This window comes from Mesoplodon densirostris, chromosome 5, assembly GCF_025265405.1.
Source record: "Mesoplodon densirostris isolate mMesDen1 chromosome 5, mMesDen1 primary haplotype, whole genome shotgun sequence".
In the NCBI taxonomy this organism is placed as follows: domain Eukaryota; kingdom Metazoa; phylum Chordata; class Mammalia; order Artiodactyla; family Ziphiidae; genus Mesoplodon; species Mesoplodon densirostris.
The window spans coordinates 114942126-114961850 of record NC_082665.1 but is presented as its reverse complement, the minus strand read 5'-3'; the positions used below and the strand labels follow the sequence as shown (position 1 = coordinate 114961850).

At 35.0% G+C, this 19725-nt stretch overlaps 1 protein-coding gene across 5 annotated transcripts in view; it reads right to left on the bottom strand.

The window, feature by feature from the left end:
* The window catches only part of OPA1 (OPA1 mitochondrial dynamin like GTPase), a 92409-nt gene that overhangs the window by 22691 nt on the left and 49993 nt on the right, over positions 1-19725 (bottom strand). For all 5 annotated transcript variants that reach the window (XM_060099300.1, XM_060099302.1, XM_060099301.1 and 2 more), the window contains 8 exons: positions 17862-18027; positions 15717-15869; positions 14248-14356; positions 13672-13751; positions 10432-10572; positions 8516-8632; positions 1406-1499; positions 784-894 (listed from right to left, as the gene is read on the bottom strand). In XM_060099300.1, coding sequence (XP_059955283.1) covers positions 784-894; positions 1406-1499; positions 8516-8632; positions 10432-10572; positions 13672-13751; positions 14248-14356; positions 15717-15869; positions 17862-18027 — 971 coding nt within the window. The remainder of the gene's footprint in view (positions 1-783; positions 895-1405; positions 1500-8515; positions 8633-10431; positions 10573-13671; positions 13752-14247; positions 14357-15716; positions 15870-17861; positions 18028-19725) is intronic.

The window sequence follows — 19725 nt, the reverse complement described above, 5'->3', positions numbered from 1 at the left end:
TAAGGTATTGTGGTGGTGGCCTGGAGTTGGGTGATAAGAACTGAGCTGGGTGAGAAGGACATTTGTGCAATGAAGGGGACAGTAGCAAGTTTGGTTACATATAAGAGGACTGATCAAAATAAGGAAATATATTAAAGATACTTAGAGCCAGATTTCTGTCAGAAAAAGGAATTACAAATAAGGAAAAGGAAAAAATTAGAATGAACTCGGTATTATTAGATTAAAATGGAAAGCACTGGTGTCAACTTATGGTTTTCAATACAGATATATACATATGATTAGAAATACAGATGTAAATATGTGTATATATGTGCACACACACACATGGTATTTGTTCCCTCGCTCCACAGAGTGGGTCTGGGAACAGTGATATTTCAATAATGATGAACATATCTGGTTCCTAGTTCTTGATTTCTAAATATCATTCTCCAAAAAGGGAAGCTTGGTCAGGGAAAGCACAAGATGAATATGGAACATCTTGTGTGGAAGGACAATATTAAGACAACAGGTGAAACTTGCATGGAGTCTGAAAATTAGATGTAGTAATTTATCAGTGTTATTAACATCCCGATTTTGATGGGCTAGGAGAAAATTCTTGTTTCTAAAAAACACACGTTAAAGTACTTGGAACTGATGGAGCTTCAGGTCAGCAACTTTCAAACAGTTCAGGGGGAAAAAGTTCTTTGTACATACTTTTCTATAAGTTTAAAATAAGGTGGAGAAATAAATGGACATGCAGAAGGTGAAAAGGCAGTGAGATGGAGGGCAGGAAGGATTACTTACTGAGGTCTTCAGCCAGTTGAACTCGTTTACCAGTAAGCAATTTTACTTTCTTCTCACTATCTTCAGCAAAATCTTCCAGTACCTCTTTAACATTTTTCTCTAATCGCCTGACTGTTTAAAGCAAATAAAGAAACATGAGAAGCATGATTTTTATGAATGCACAAGGATGATAAAATTAACAATATACGGAGAGCAAGTTCTTATTTTTCTCATCACGATAAATCTATTGTTAAGTTCAGACTTCTCACAGTTATAGGGAGAATATCTACCTGTTATGCAGTACTTTTATCAACATGAAATTAATACATATCTTCAGAGAAAGTCCTATTCTTAAGCCCTAACATTTTAATGGAAGTACAGATTCCCCAAAAAACCTAAGTGATGCTTAGGAGTCCTTTCCTAACAGAGTTTTTGTGTAATGAAGAAAGACTCCTGATATGTTTATCTCCCATCTTTTTCAATTATGGTTTATTTTCATTACTATTTTAAAGGCAAATTATAATTTTTGGTCTTCTAATAAATCTAATATTCAGGAAATATTTTGGTATCCATCTATTTAAAGTGAAATGTTATTACTGCTATTTTTCATGTCAAATTAGAAAGTGGTCCTTCTGTGGCTTACCTTCAGTGTTTGTAAGTTGCTGTCTTAAAGTATTTGCAGTGATAGCAAGCATTCGCTGTATTCGCCAAAACAGGACAACATCATTGCATTCCAACTGAAATATTAGGTAATAAAGATTACCAGATGCAAAGTTAAAAATGAAAACCACAATCATGAACACATAAAATTCCTGAAGTCAGTACCTACAGCCTCTGCTTTAATGAAAAATAATCAGATTTACCTAATATATATATTCCTCTTGTAGATAGGACCTACTGCATTTTTTCTGCACAGGAACCACAAAGTTCTACATGATTTGGGTTTTATTTGCACCACAGCTACATAGCTTTGTTTTGATTCCAATGACAAAGCAAGTAAACTTGGGAAGTAGAGAATTTCATTATGTTATATACAAGCAGAAGTTCACAGAATATATACTTACTTAGCATTTAGTTCAACTAACAATCATGTTATCTTAAATATGTCCTTAGGCTAACCTCTATTCTTTGAGTGTACACTCAAGCCATTTTTGAAATTCAGCTGCATATGAAAATACATTAATGATATTTTAAAAAAGCTTATCCTCTGGGTGAGGAGTAAAACAGGGGTAGGAGATTAAATAGTACAAACAACGATGTATAAAATAAATAAGCTACAAGGATATATTGTACAGCACAGGGAAATATAGCCAATATTTTATAATAACTTTAAATGGAGTATAATCTATAAAAATATTGAATCACTATTCTGTATACCTGAAACAAATATAAAATAGTAAATCAACTATACTTCAATTAAAAAAATAGCATATTCCTTTTCGAAAGGAAGAAAGCAAGAAAGGGAAAAAGCAAGAAAGCAAGAAAGAGAAAGGAAAAGAAAGAAAGCTTATTCAATAGAGAGGTCTTACTAACAATGAAAATTATGCAAACAACTTGCCAATTTTTACACAGGCACATTTAAACACAAATTTCTTTTAAGCTGCTGAAAACGCAAAAGAAAAACATTTTAGGGGGTCTCAAATAAGATCGCTGATTAACAGAGCTCTTTCAGAAGGACACTTTAAAAAGCATTTATGCTTGTATGAAAAAGCTCAAAATACATTAGTTTACCGCCACCTAGGGGTTACTTTGTAAGATGTGATATTAAAGTGCAGTTGTGCATTCTAACAACTTTCTACAGTTCTTTTAAAGAATTATTTAAAGCAAGATTTTCATGGAGGAAGCTTGCACAAGCCTCTTAGATAGCCTCATCCACCAAAGGGCAGACACCAGAAACAAGAACTATAATCCTGCAGCCTGTGGAACGTAAACCACATTCACAGAAAGACAGACAAAATGAAAAGGCAGAGGACTATGTACCAGATGAAGGAACAAAATAAAACCCCAGAAAAACAATTAAAAGAAGTGGAGATAGGCAACCTTTCAGAAAAAGAATTCAGAATAATGATAGTGAAGATGATCCAGGACCTCGGAAAAAGAATGGAGGCAAAGACCAAGAAGATGCAAGAAATGTTTAACAAGAACCTAGAAGAATTAAAGAACAAACATCTAGAAGAATTAAAGAACAAACACCTAGAAGAATTAAAGAACAAACAAACAGAGATGAACAATACAATAACTGAAATGAATAATACCCTAGAAGGAATCAATAGCAGAATAACTGAGGCTGAAAAACAGATAAGTGACCTGGAAGACAAAATAGTGGAATTCACTGCTGTGGAACACAATAAAGAAAAAAGAATGAAAAGAAAGGAAGACAGCCTAAGAGACCTGTGGGACAACATTAAACACAGCAACATTCGCATCATACGGTGCCAGAAGAAGAGAGAAAGAAAGGACCTGAGAAAATATTTGAAGAGATAATTGCTAAAAACTTCCCTAACATGGGAAAGGAAATAGTCACCTAAGTTCAGGAAGCTGAGAGAGTCCCAGGCAGGATAAGCCAAAGGAGGAACATGAAAGACATGTAGTAATCAAGTTGACAAAAGTTAAAGATAATGAAAAAATATTAAATGCAACAAGGGAAAAGCAACAAATAACATACAAGGGAATTCCCATAAGGTTGTCAGCTGATTTCTCAGCAGAAACTCCGTAGGCCAGAAGGCAGTGGCACGATGTATTTAAAGTGATGCAAGGGAAGAACCTACAACCAAGATCACTCTACCTGGCAGGGATCTCATTCAAATATAACAGAGAAATCAAAAGCTTTAGACAAGCAAAAGCTAAAAGAATTCAGCACCACCAAACCAGCTCTACAACACATGCTAAAGGAACTTCTCTAAGTGGGAAACACAAGAGAAGGACCTGCAAAAACAAACCCAAAAGAATTACCATAATGGTAACAGGAACATACATATTGATAATTACCTTAAATGTGAATGGAATAAATGCTCCAACCAAAAGACACAGGCTCATCGAATGGATACAAAAATAAGACCCATATATATGCTGTCAACAAGAGACCCAATTCAGACTAGGGACACATACAGACTGAAAGTGAGGGGGTGGAAAAAGATATTCCATGTAAATGGAAATCAAAAGAAAGCTGGAGTAGCAATACTCTTATCAGATAAAATAGACTTTAAAATAAAGAATGTTATAAGAGACAAGGAAGGACAATACATATGATCAAGGGATCAATCCAAGAAGAAGATATAACAATTATAAATATATATGCACCCAACATAGGAGCACCTCAATACATAAGGCAAATGCTAACAGCTATAAAAGAGGAAATCAACAGTAACACAATAGTGGGGGACTTTAACACCTCACTTACACCAATGGACACATCATCCAAACAGAAAATTAATAAAGAAACAGAAGCTTTAGATGACACAACAGACCAGATAGATTTAATGGCTATTTATAGGACATTCCATCCAAAAACAGCAGATTACACTTTCTTCTCAAGTGCACATGGAACATTCTCCAGGATACATCACATCTTGGGTCACAAATTAAGCCTTGGTAAATTCAAGAAAACTGAAATCATATCAAGCATCTTTTCCGACCATAATGCTACGAGATTAGAAATAAATTACAGGGAAAAAACGTAAAAGACACAAACACATGGAGGCTAAAAAATGTTACTAAATAACCAAGAGATCACTGAAGAAATCAAAGAGGAAATCAAAAAATACCTAGAGACAAATGACAATGAAAACACGACAAACCAAAACCTATGCGATGCAGCAAAGCAGTTCTAAGAGGGAAGTTTATAGCAATACAATCCTACCTCAAGAAACAAGAAAAATCTCAAACAAACAACCTAAAGTTACACCTAAAGGGACTAGAGAAAGAAGAACAAACAAAACCCAAAGTTAGTAGAAGGAAAGAAATAATAAACATGAAAGTAGAAATAAATGAAATAAAAACAAGAAAACAATAGCAAAGATCAATAAAACTAAAGCTGGTTCTTTGAGAAGATAAACGAAATTGATAAACCTTTAGCCAGATGCATCAAGAAAAAGAGGGAGAGGACTCAAATCAGTAAAATTAAAAATGAAAAAGGAGAAGTTACAACAGACAACGCAGAAATACATAACATCCTAAGAGACTACTACAAGCAACTGTATGCCAATCAAACAGACAACCTGGAAGAAATGGACAAATTCTTAGAAAGTTATAACCTTCTAAGACTGAATGAGGAAAAAACAGAAAATATGAACAGACCAATTACAAGTAATGAAACTGTGAGTTAAAATCTCCCAACAAATAAAAGCCCAGGACCATATGGATTCACAGGTGATTTCTATCAAATATTTAGAGAAGAGCTAACACCCATCCTTCTCAAACTCTTGCAAAAATTGCAGAGGACGGAACACTCCCAAACTCATTCTACAAGGCCACCATTACCCTGATATCAAAACCAGACAAAGATACTACAAAAAAAAGAAAATTACAGACCAATATCACTGATGAGTTTAGATTCAAAAATCCTCAACAAAACCCTAGCAAACAGAATCCAGCAACACACTGAAAGGATCATACACCATGATGAAGTGCGATTTATCATAGGGATGCAAGGATTCTTCAAAATACACAAATCAATCAATGTGATACACCATATTAACAAACTGAAGAATAAAAACCGTATGATCATCTCACTAGATGCAGAAAAAGCTTTTGACAAAATTCAACACCCATTCATGATGAAAACTCTCCAGAAAGTGGACATAGAGGGAACCTATCTCAACATAATAAACGTCATATATGACAAACCCACAGCAAACATCATTCTCAATGGTGAAAAACTGAAAGCATTTCCTCTAAGATCAGGAACAAGACAAGGATGTCCACTATTGCCACTGTTATTCCACATAGTTTTGGAAGTCCTAGCCACAGCAATCAGAGAAGAAAAAGAAATAAAAGGAATCCAAATTGAAAAAGAAGTAAAACTGCCACTGTTTGCAGATGAAATGATACTATACGTAGAGAATCCTAAAGATGCCACCAGAAAACTACTAGAGCTAATCAATGAATTTGGTAAAGTTGCAGGCTACAAAATTAATGCACAGAAATCTCTTGCATTCCTATACAATAAAGATGAAAAATCCAAAACAGAAATTAAGGAAACACTCCCATTTACCACTGCAACAAAAAAGAATAAAATATCTAGGAATAAACCTACCTAAGGAGGCAGAAGACCTGTATGCAGAAATCTATAAGACACTGATGAAAGAAATTAAAGAAGATACAAACAGATGGAGAGATATACTATGTTCTTAGATTGGAAGAATCAACTTTGTGAAAATGACTATACTACCCAAAGCAATCTACAGATTCAGTGCAATCGCTATCCAACTACCAATGGCATTTTTCACAGAACTAGAACAAAAAATTTCAAAATTTGTATGGAAGCACAAAAGACCCTGAATAGCCAAAGCAATCTTGAGAAAGAAAAATGGAGCTGGAGGAATCAGGCTCCCTGACGTCAGACTACACTACAAAGCTACAGTATCAAGACAATATGGTACTGGCACAGAAAGAGAAACATAGATCAATGGAACAGGATAGAAAGCCCAGAGATAAACCCACGCACCTATGATCAACTAATCTATGACAAAGGAGGCAAGGATATACAATGGAGAAAAGACAGCCTCTTCAATAAGTGGTGCTGGGAAAACTGGAGAGCTACATGTAAAAGAATGAAATTAGAACACTCCCTAACACCATACACAAAAATAAACTCAAAATGGATTAACGACCTAAATATAAGACCAGACACTACAAAAGTCTTACAGGAAAACCTAGGAAGAACACTCTTTGACATAAATCACAGTAAGATCTTTTTGACCCACCTCCTAGAGTAGTGGAAATAAAAACAAAAATAAACAAATGGGACCTAATGAAACTTAAAAGCTTTTGCCCAGCAAGGAAACTATAAACAAGACGAAAAGATAACCCTCAGAATGGGAGAAAACATTTGCAAATGAATCAATGGACAAAGCATTAATCTCCAAAATATATAAACAGCTCATGCAGCTCAATATTAAAAAAACAAACAACCCAATCCAGGAATGGGCAGAAGACCTAAATAGACATTTCTCCAAAGAAGACATACAGATGCCCAAGAGGCACATGAAAAGCTGCTCAACATCACTAATTATTAGAGAAATGGAAATCAAGACTACAATGAGGTATCACCTCACACCGGTTAGAATGGCCATCATCAGAAAATCTACAAACAATAAATGCTGGAGAGGGTGTGGAGAAAAGGGAACCCTGTTGCACTGTTGGTGGGAATGTAAATTGATACAGCCACTATGGAGAATAGTATGGAGGTTCCTTAAAAAACTAAAAACAGAATTACCATATGACCCAGCAATCCCACTACTGGGCATATACACAGAGAAAACCATAATTCAAAAAGACACATGCACCCCAATGTTCACTGCTGCACTCTTTACAATAGCCAGCTATGGAAGCAACCTAAATGCCCATCGAAAGATGAATGGATAAAGAAGGTGTGGTACATATATACAATGGAATATTACTCAGCCATAAAAAGAAACGAAACTGGGTCATTTGTAGAGATGTGGGTAGACCCAGAGACTATCATACGGAGTGAAGTAAGTCAGAAAGAGAAAAACAAATGTTGTATATTAATGCATATATGTGGAATCTAGAAAAATGGTACAGATGAACTGGTTTGCAAGGTAGAAATAGAGACACAGATGTAGTGAACAAACATATGGACACCAAGGGGGGAAAGCAGGGAGGGGGTGGTGGTGGTGGGATGAATTGGGAGATTGGGATTGACATATGTACACTAATATGTATAAAATAGATAACTAATAAGAATGTGCTGTATAAAAAAAATAAACAAAAAAATTCAAAAACAAAAAAAAATTTTCATGATATAAAGAATTATAATATGGGGGAAAAGCATGATAAAAATGTAGTGCATTATTATTTCCATTATGCAAATAAATGGCTATGTTATATATCTATACACACATACATACAACATGTATAGAAAGAGTTGAATAGATATACATACATATGTTAACTAAAAGTACTTCTAGGTCAGGGGATTATAAAATATTGTTTCCTTTTGCATTTTTTTTTTTTTTTTTTTTCCTTTTTGCGTTATGTGGGCCTCTCACTGTTGTGGCCTCTCGCGTTGCGGAGCACAGGCTCCGGATGCGCAGGCCCAGCGGCCATGGCTCACGGGCCCAGCCGCTCCGCGGCATATGGGATCCTCCCAGACCGGGGCACGAACCCGTATCCCCTGCATCGGCAGGCGGACTCTCAACCACTGCGCCACCAGGGAGGCCCCCTTGCATGTTTTTTTTTAACATTTATTTATTCCATTTACTTTCTATAATGGGAAAGTATTATTTTCTAACATAAAGGTAATTCTTAAAAAAAATCTTTAAAAAGTAGTGTAGTGCCTATTACATTCACACGATCTAATATGCACTGGGATGATATGTATGTAAAATGTAATCACTACAAAAGTGGTAAATATCTTTGAAAAAATAAGAGTTAGGTCACTCTATAAATTACGTATACGTTTTTCAGAAGATCAAAAGACTTAAAAGTTAATGTTAAACCTCAAGCTTACTTTTAAGCAATTAAACAACTATCACTAAAAAACATTTCTCTTTGTTTTTGGAAACCTTACCTCAGAATCTACAAAATGCCTCTGGTAGTAATAGAAGCCTCTTCGACAAAGGTTACAATGGTTTAGAGCTGTTTTTAAGAAATGTCTTCTATAAACTTGGTGCCAAGTATCCTTGATCTAAAATAATAAAAAGAAGACGGACCAAAGAGTTACTGTATGCTCTCCAGGTTGATCAAACACATTCTGAAAAGTCATATACAAAGTTTACTTATAAAAAACTAAAACCAATAGCAATGTTGTTATTCTGTCAACCTTTTATATCCATTAAAAATGTTTTTCTCAAGATAAAGATTATATCACTAGTACTCTGACTCCTTACCAGTCTATATACTTTAAGCACTATTATTAATCATCTTGTAGAGTAGAGAGGGTGGAGATTATCTTCCTCTAGTTAGAGGTAAGGTGTCCAAGGCAAAAAGAGGTTGTGAGCCTTGTCTAAGGTCAGAGTCAGACTAGGAAGCTGGTCTCAGACCATGTCCATCAACCCAACAACATTTCTTTTCTCATTATGAAATTTCATTGTTCCCTCAGCAATATGACCCCCACCACTTTATTACTATATAGTCTGTTAGGGTGCTCAGAGGTCTTCCACACCATTGTCTTTTTTCGAGCACGACAAAAATAATGTTGAGAAAGTAGAACAAGCATCATCAACACCATCTGACAGATGAGAAAAGGGGGCTGAGATTATACCAATAACTAAAGGCAATATTACTAGCTAATGGAATGGAAGTGTACTGGAATTCACATCTCCTGACATCTAGTCTATCCACTGTTCTTATCACAGTACTTTGCTACCTATTTTATAGCTTCATAAAATGCAGTGGACATAGTTTCTCTTGGAAAAAATCTGATACTTTCTCGCTCACAGAAAGTAATTAAGATATACAGTCAATTCATATCCTAAGATATGGACAAAGTCCCTCCTATTGTATTAACCACTTATAAAGTTCAAAAGTATCCAACCAAACAGAACTTACTGTTAGTAAGAGCTAGGACCAATGTGGATAAGTAAAATCTATATTCAACTAATAATTTCATGTAATCATTAGTTTTAATTTCATTTTCAATTTATAAACAATGAGATGTATAGCAGCTTTAACTGTTTCTTTTCATCAGTTTTCTTTTCTTGTTCTGACCTCTGGTGGATTTTAAATTAAGTATACTCATTTCTCAAGTGCAGAAACATAAATAGCAAATAAATCTTTAAAAGAATCTATGCATGGCCCTGAAACTTCTTAAATGATTGTTTTCCTCACTAGAATTACTTTTCTAAATGGGGTTCACTTAAGCTAATTTAAGCTAATGTTAAAATGAAGCTTTGATCCCTTACACCCTAACTAACTAGGGAACACAGGCCCAGAAACACAACTGTTTTTTTAAAATTTTCTCCAAATAAGCATCATGAAGGTAAGCAAAAGTAGCCTAAACTATAATTATATATCCTCATATTTATTATGAAGAAAGAAAATGAGATAGAACCCAAAGGCGTTATCCAATTTACTCATACCTGATTAAGATACATTTGACTGAAAAAACATACATATTAAGTGAGCCATATTTAAGCAAAAATTTCATTCTGTAATCTGAAACAGTGTAACATAGTGCAGAGATCTGGGTGGGGTCCCTCCCCTTTTCCCAGAACTTACTGCTGAATTTGTCCAGATAACTTCCCTTTTCTAAGTCTCAAGTTCCCCATTTACAAATTAAAGCATTATACTTAAAGCAATACTGAGAATAAAATTTCAACTGTTTCCACACTCAAAATGACCAAGTTCTTTTTGTCAGCAAAAGTACACACGATCAAAGTGCAATTAAGCACTTAAATATCTAAGTAATACATTAGAAGTAGTAACATTTTACTACAAGAAACAAAGACTAAGGAAGCAAGTTCATGCTTTTCAGCAGTTTATTACCAAGCTTGGGTCTACTTCTACTCCTCGGGATTCAAGGTTCTTTCGGACTGTAGTTATCTCATCACTTGCAAGATAAGCTGGGTGCTCCTCATTACATTTCAACATTTTCTCCAGTTCATTCTTGGTTTCATTGTGAACACACTATGAAATGTTTAAAAGAGGACTGTGTTTAGATGGTTCATGATTTGGCATAATTATAAAAACAGAGTCCCAATTTTAATAAATATATTACTTTTGCATGATTGGTGACACAAGCTCAACCACAACAAACAAGGAAAACCAGAGTACCCCGGCTTATGAATGCAAAACAACCTGGACGTTTGGGGGCAAGGAGGGAAGGGGATTAGCCCTATTTGCTGTATTTTATCGATACTTTGGCTGAGAGGTTTTACTGTCCAAGTCACAGGATCAGGCACCTTACTATGTACTTCCTTTCTTGACCTTAGGGTATGATTTCAATCTAGGAAAAAGTGCCCTGTATACATGGGAAGAGATAACGTTCTATAAATGCCTCATATCTAAGAACTGGATGACTGTAAGGCCCTGTGCCTGTTGACATGCTCCTTTTCTGATAAATACAAAATTCATAGTCTGATTTTTTAAAAAAGTCTTTTCATTAAAATCGTTCTTAGATTGCTTCTGTGAGGTGCCCAACATTCTTAAATTCACTTCCAGTCTCTTCTATATAATTGTTTACAATCTCTTCACCAAATGAGGAAAGCATACACACTAGTGGTAAGTCTGAAAGCAAGACTCAGTACAGTGTCAAATTAACTTTATCTTTTCATTTTTTCCATCCTTCTTTCAAAACTGCATGGTACAGGAAACTAGCTTCAAATTCACTAATCACTCTAAACAAGTTACGACCATAGCACTTTGCCCCAAACTGTACCAAGCTATGGAATCTGAGTATTTATATAAAAATAACACTGAAACACAAATAAATGGCTTATAAATGGAACTACTAAATAATATTCTCTGAAAACATTAGAAGAAATTTAATAAAGAGAAATTTCACTGTTTCCTTAAACTTCTGCTATTTGGTCTGAGACAGGAAGGAAAATTCCAACTATATTCTCCCACTTTTCCTGCCCTGTTTCACTTCCACCTGTCCACCTGTGTCCACCATGCTGGTTGTTCAGGAGAACACCACTCTCCCATCTATCCTGACCAAGATTTCCATTAGTTTAGCTCAAAGTGAAAATGTTTCAAAGAAATGGTTTTTCCCCAGAAGATTAGGAAAAAGTAACAATATAAAAGCAAAATATAGTTTTCAGAACATGGATTTCTCATCTTTAGCAAAGGACAATCTTAAGTTTCTTTTCCTGCTAAATCCTGCCAACTGAAAAAGAAAAGGAACTGTTACACAGCTATCTAAACTTGCAGTGTGGGACCTAGGGATATTCTCAACTTCTAGAATCTGTTTCTCACTGAAAACTCCAGGTATGAAGTCTGGACCAGTGTTTTCAACTGGGAGTGGGAGGGTTAGAGAGGTTAGAGGAGAGCTTGAGTTGGTGAGTCTGACATGACGCTTTGCTTTGACAGAGAAAACAAAACCTGCGTATACAAACACCTCCCCAGCGGTTCTCCTGTCCCTCCCCTCTACACTCCAAACTATGGCCTCTGTTTGTTCTACAGTCAGACTGAGTCTTACACATGCTGCCCTGAAACCCTAGGAGAAGCTCTTCTCTGAAGGGTTTCCAAATTCCTCTTCTAGGCTACAGATCCTTGCACTGACAGTAAAACTAATTCCTCTGCTTCTCTTAAAGGGATTCCCTATGGGTTCAAGTTCCTGAGAAAGTAACTTACAACCAGGAATCATTCCTCTCTGAGAATGTTTGGCCAAAGCATATTTACTACTAGTTGCTGAGGCAAGTTCTGCCATCACTGATTGCTCTAGACCTAATTAGGCCTAATTTCACTAAGCCTTAAAGGTCAGACGCCATTTTTCTTTGGAGTTTATCTGCCTTACACCAGTTCTTTCTAATCAATGCCTCTATCTGTCTCAAAGTCAGAAACCTCTGATGCATCCCCTAGGAATTCTGTTCTGAAAGACCGCCTCCTCACAGCCCATCTGTATAGCAGAGATAACTGATGCACTCTGAATACACACATGACCCAACCACTAACTCTGTCCATTTCTTCAGCTTCTTTTCAGTCTCTGAGTGACTCATTTTCCCACAAAAATCATTATCAGAAAAAAAAAGAGAAGAGGAAGACTGTCCCCTCACTATTTTAAGACAAACTGTGACTTACATCTGATAGATATCTTACAAAACAAGAAATGCATAAAACCAGAAAAACATAGGGTGTTGATTATATAATTAACTCTGTATTTAAAATAAAAACAAAACAAAAAAAAAATAGGAATGATATGTCATTTGGTAATTTTTCATTCTCTTTATCTGCTCTCTCAATATACACACATCTGATGGTCTCATTTCTCTAATTACATGGATTCAAGGAAGGAAGAAAGGAAAGTAAATTAGATGCCACCTCTTTTTCTTATTCATTACTTCCTTCATCTATGCATTTTGATTCTATATTCTATTTACAATCTTTTATTTAAGGAGTTAACATAAGAAAGAGATGGTGGTGTAAGACTCAATGCTAATAGGAAAAGAAGCCATAACAGCAAGGAAAGAATAAAAACAGGTGGGGGGAAGTGGGGGGAGGATTTTAATTACACATTTTCTCTCTATTTATTCATTTGTAAAGTTATTTATACTTGCCTGTACCATTTTGTTCTTTTAAAGTGATCATTAAATGTTTATAATATGAATTCTATCATTCTACTTCCTGTCTGAATTTTTATGCTTATTTTGTGAACACAGGAGCAAAAAATGCAAAAGAATAAAATAATTTAAATAGACGACTAACAGAAAAATCCAGTGATAATAATAGAATAAGGTTTTAAAAAAAGTCATTATATCTTTTATTCTAATCACATTCATTCTACATCCTCTGAAGTCCTTGTCATTTTTTCTTCTGTTTATAAATTTAATCTTCATCTTACCTCAAATAGGCACTTGAACAAAGTAATCAACCACTCTTTTGAACAAAAAATGCTACCTCATTTTTTAAAAACTTTCTTTTGTAGTTTACTGTTTTTTCTAAAGATTTATTGTCTTTTAGAAAGGCTGATATAAAATATTTGAAATTATTAAGTTTGGCTTAGAGGCATTCAGAGGTTATATTTTAATGCCTGAATTAAAATGCCAAAGATTTGTTTGTTTTTACCTGTTCTTGGGTTCGATTCTTCCAGTATAACCACCTCTTTTTCCAATCTGGACCTACCATATTTTCAATTGTATTTTCAGCTAGAAAAATTAAAAAAAAATTTTTTTTAATTTATCAGGAATTTTATCACTTACCAGGTACGTAAATTATAACTAATACTATCTTGCTTTCTTAACCACTTCGAAACACTGTGTCAATATGAAGTCAGTTGAAATAAAGAATAAAACTATATAATTGATATGGTACATATACAAGAAAATTTAATTATATACGTTTAGAATCTATGAAAAGTATAATTGCTTATAAAGTTCCCATAAGTATAGTAGCAAACACTAAAATCGTCTGAATTACAGCTTTTTAGAATATAAGTACATATAAATACCATGTGTCCAATTTAACATTTTTAATAGTTACAAGCAGTTGACCAAAAAATTGCACAAATAATATTCAACTAGAATAGTACTGACAAAGAACTTGAGATGTTAGTTTTTTTTTTTAAACCAATGTTCACTAAAGTTAGATGACTCTTTATCCACTGAGAATACTCAAAACTCAATAACCCATGTCCCTACTTACTATCCTTGAGACGAGCCTGAAGAGCCTCTTCCATAAAGTAAATAGCTGCATCCCATTGCTGTTTATCAGATATGGACCGATCTTCTAAAGCATTGTGCTGAATAACCCTCTGAAACAACAAGGAAAGAAAAACAGCTATTTTGATGTATATCTTGTCATTTTAGTAATTTTAATTCTAATTGACAGCTCAGCAAATATCCAAACTAGCAGATGTATCTACAACAACATAAAAGTATGTCCCTCCCACACAAATCCTATTATCTGCCTGCTTATTTGTCAGTTTTCTGTCTAAAAAATAAAACAGTGGAGATTTCCTCCTAGCCTGAATTAAATGAGCTCACCATCGAGAAGATAGTTGGGGGTTGGGGGGTGGGTAGAGAATTACATATTTAACTACATAAAATTACACCCTAGAACCCTGGTATTCAGGAGCTAATGATTCAGATCATCTCTACTGCTTCTTTTTGCCATATGACCTATGTGTTAGCATTTTCAAAAAGGAGAGGAGAAAAAAAGCAATAACCATTATCTCACTGTTAACACCAATGGAAAATGTAATGGAAGGAAGCTTAAGAGGTCTAGACAATCATAAGTAAATGTTAGTTATTTATTGTAAGAAAATTGGTTTCCAAATCTTATAGCTTTTGAATTAATGAATGAATGAAAACGGCACCACTCTCTCTCAGTAAGCCTATCTTATTAAGGCATTTGACAAGAATGGATATGGTTTTCAAATATGAAGACAAATTTCTTAAAAAAAACCCTATAATTACGATCAGCCCACAGTGAAATATGCATTTTTAGAAAACTGCTCAATCTTATCTTTCAACAGTTCCTCCCATAACTGTCTGAACAGAGTGGGTGGTTAAAAAAGGTTTGATTAGGTGATGAGAACATTTTACGTAACAAAAGATTTATCAGGTGATGAAGGTCAGGAGACAGGCTTTACAATTAAGACACAATGGGGCTCGTATCCCAGCTTTGCCAATGACAACAATAGAACTGCTTAAGAACAAAATAAAATAATGCTTACAAAATACATAGAGTTTCTGGTACCTTGTAAGCATCCAACACATGGTAGTTAGCATTATGATTTTAGGAATCTAACATTTTGACTCAACTCCACTGAAAACCAATGCATCTAATTCTTTTTACCACTGAGGGTAAAATGAGAAGCAGCTATCCGTAGTTCAGGCCCATGTAAATTCTGTGGAAGTTTATAGAAACCTGTTTACTGCAAGGTTTGAGTTTCTTCTGAAATGATAGCCAAGAAAGAAATAGCAGAGGGCGATTTTAGAAGGGCAGAAAAACATCAAAAGGCCAATTATATTTCGTAAATTTCTTTCCTTCATTATTTTCAATTCAGAACCTAATTTAAATAGTCATATAAAAATATTCTATAAAAGAATATCAATTTGAGAAATTATATAAAAAAATGAGGCTGGCACCCTAATACACAAACGACATACCAAGCTGTCCTCTGCAAAATCATTCCACTTGTGGCGTTTAATAGTTTCTTCCTTAACAGCCTCTTTAAGTTTATCAAATATGTCATCATGCTCTTTTCCTTTCGGTTCTGTCATGAAGCGGGAAAACTCTTCTTGTAGGGTCTCCCAAGCAACCTAGAATGATTTAAAAGAAAAAAGCTGCATCTATATTGCATACTTTCATTTAATGAGTAACAAGAAAAATAAACACATGAATTTAAGCCAAGTAGATGTGATAAATCAGTTTATCAGAAAATACATATGAAATCACATTTTTAAAAAAAGGTATAGCAAATATAAACTCTGCCCTCAAGAGCTCATACTGGTAGCTGGTGGAATAGACTTGGCCTCCTGACATGTTTCACTATACATACACAGCGACTCAAATTTTAAAAAATTAGTAACCAACATTTAAAACCTGAGAGACTTCCTATAAAATCCATGTTTCCAGCCTCACTTGAACCACCTGGCAACACTGGGCCCACGTTCCTGCACACCTTCACCCGCCGGAGCTAAACAGGAGCTGCCTGTCCCTTCAGGGAAGGCACGCAGGCCACATCAGCCACCAGACTCGGTTCACTTACTTATTTACTTCACTCTCTACAACATCTAAGCTTGCCTGCTTCTTCCATACCGTAAAAAGTTTAAAATTTCTTAATGATTTAGTTTTTTCACATCTTTGCCCTTATGCAAATATATGAGGTAGTGTGTCAATACTTTCGAACACAGGTGAGTATTATTCAGCCTTGTACTATTGCTAATTCCCAATTATCTGAACAGTGAAAGGAGAGCACAGTGTCAAAAGAAATTAAGAACTAAACCTACTTAGGACTAAGTGGGCTAGTTAATATTGTATTTGATATGTAGCCCTCTTCGTTTTAAACATTAAGAAATTATGGCATAAAAATGGGTGACTGTCCAAGAATATAGAGTAAGGTATTAAAATCTGTTTCCTGACCTTCAGCAGGTTGACGTCTTTCTACCACACCTATGTGTGAAGGGAGAAAGCAGCAAAAGACAGAATCACTTGCCATTTTTATGATCACTTCTGCTGCTTGAACCTTAGGGTCCAGAAAAATGTTAGAGCCAGTAGTGAGGAGAAGAAGTGGCAGCAGCTCTCAATTACTTTAGGGGGAAATGTGTCGAGACCAGGGGTCAGCAACATGGAGCTTAGATAGAGTGGCTGTAAGAGTTCTTAGAAAAAGAGACTTGAGGCAATTGAGAACAGAGATAAAGAAGCAAGGACTGGAAGGATAGGAAAGGGGTAAAATACACCTGAATAATTAGACACTGACATTTTGTTTCTAAGGTAGGTATGAAAAACAAAATTATTTTTAACACGGATTCTAATTTTGTGAGCAACTTCACACCGAAGCAAAGGACACACTGGCTCTTTATCTACAACAATCATTCTTCAGAGTAATGTGCCTGGCAAGATCAACTTGGATGATGATCATAATAGCAGCTGGCATTTACCAAATGGTTACTATGGAGCAGATACTGTCTAAGTATTCTACATATGTTAACTCCTTGACTCCTCACAACGATTTGTGATGTAGGCAACACTTTCATCCTTATTTTATAGATGAGAAAACAGGAAGGCTACTAAGCAAACAGCCCAAGGATCGCATAGCTACAAAGTGGTAGAGCCAAGATACATGGGTATCAGAAATGCATTCTCTAAGGTACCTTCTTACAATTCGTAGTCTAACTTCTGGCAGGGTCCTAACTAAGGAAATAATTATTTAAGTAAAATTGAGCCCTGCAGAAAATCAACAAATAAAAGTTTCATCCATTAAACGTTTTCCTTATGGAATCTCTAACTACACAAGAAGTTAAAAATATTTCACATTCAAACAAATTTTGCCGGTTTTGTCAAATGCTCCCTTTGGAAGGAGAACCAGTACCCTCAGACCAACACCATAGCAATTAGTAAATTTTTTTGACAGTAGTAACTGGTAGGAGCATTAAGGTTAATCCCAATACAGAGATTAAGAATATAGAATAAAAGGAGCATAAGGATGAAAGAGAAAGATAGTGGCTGTGATAGGAATAAAACCTAAAATTCACAGCTCTTAATCCCTTCACATAATGCTTCTTACCCATTTAATTAAATTATATCCTAACCTCGACTGCTTTATTAGGAAGCTGCTTATCAGTCCACTGTTTAAGCTTGATATCCACTGTCGTATTAAAAGTTCCAGAATTCATGGTCTGTGCAGCTGGAAGATAGATGTTTTCAATCACATGAGTTGATACTCTTTCCCACAAAGACTGCTGAAGAATTTCCTCCCTGAAATTAAAAAAAAAAAAAAGTTCCAAGAACACCAAATTCAAATATAATATTAAGCTTTTATAAGCAGCTTTATTGAAGTATCAACTTACAATAAATTGTACATATTTAAAGTTTTGACATATGTACATGCCTATGTATCACCGCAATCAAGATAATGAACTTATTCATCATCCTCAAAAGTTGTAACCACTGGATCTACTTTCTGTCACTACAGCTTAGTTTATATTTTCTACAATTTAATATAAATGCAGTCAGGTAGCATGTACTCTTATTTTCTCTGTCTTCTTTCATCAGCATAATTACTTTGAGATTCCTCCATATTGTTGTGTATATTAATATTTCACTTCCTTTTTTGCTGAGTAATATTCCATTGCATAAATCTGTTTACTTATTCACCTGCTGACGGACATTTGGGCTGTTTCCAGTTGCTGGCTATCACAAATAAAGCTGCTATGAGCATTCATGTACAAGTCTTTGTATGACATATGCTCTTGTTCCTCTTGGGCAAATATCTAGGAGTGGAATGGCTGGATCATATGGTAATTATATATTTAACTTTATAAGATACTGCCAAAATGTTTTCCAAATTGGTTGAACCATTTGACATTCCCACCAGAGGCGTATGAGAGTTCTAGATCCTCTACATCTTGCCAACATTTGATATGATTAGTCATTTTCATTTTTGTCACTGTAATAGGTTTACAGTGGTATCTCATTATGGTTTTAATTTGCATTTCCCTAATGACTAATAAGTCCAAGTATCTTTTATGTGGTCATTTACCTAATATTAATATATACTTTATATGTGTTGACTGTGAAGTAGAGTCCAAGACTGTAAACTTCTTGGTATGATTTTAACAATTTATCAGACCACAGCACAAAGCACAGAGACATTATGGGATATTGCTAGGTAAAATTGTTCAACATTTCATGATAATATAAAGGATGAATAATCAAGCTGAAAATTCTACCTTTTAAAAGACATCTTACAAGAATACGGTTCTTTAAATAGAAAAAAGAAAAGTACTTCAATCAAGAAAAAATTTGAAATCTCTAGAAAATATTTATTTGCTTCTCCCAAACTAATCTTTACTGTTATACAGTGCTAAAAGATACAAAAACACCGTGTTTATCAAATGATCAGTCTTAGGAGTAACCTCACCTTTTAGGATGCAGTTACAAAGCTCAGGGCAACAGAAACACCCCCTTCTGTCCAAAAGCCAAACTGCACTTTTCTTGGGTGAGGAGAGCCAACACTTCCTGCCATGCAAGTTGACTCATACTCACTCAATATTTTGTGTAAAACTAAGTCTACTGGGTCAATGAGCTTAGCTGAAGGTCTTCCCTTGATAATTTTCAGGTCTTTTTTCCCTTAAACACACACAAAAAAAGAGTATGGGAGGGAGGACAAAACACGGGAAGAAGATAAAGAGGTATAAACATACAGCTGTAAAATAAATAAGTCATGGGGATGTAATATACAGCATGAAGAACATGACCAATAATATTGTAATAACTTTGTATGGGGACAGATGGTTACTAGACTTAGTAACTTAGTTCCATAATGTATGCAAATGTCAAATCACTATGTAGAGGAGGAGCTTCAAGATGGCAGAAGAGTAAGATGTGGAGATCACCTTCCTCCCCACAAATACATCAGAAATACATCTACATGTGGAACAACTCCTACAGAAC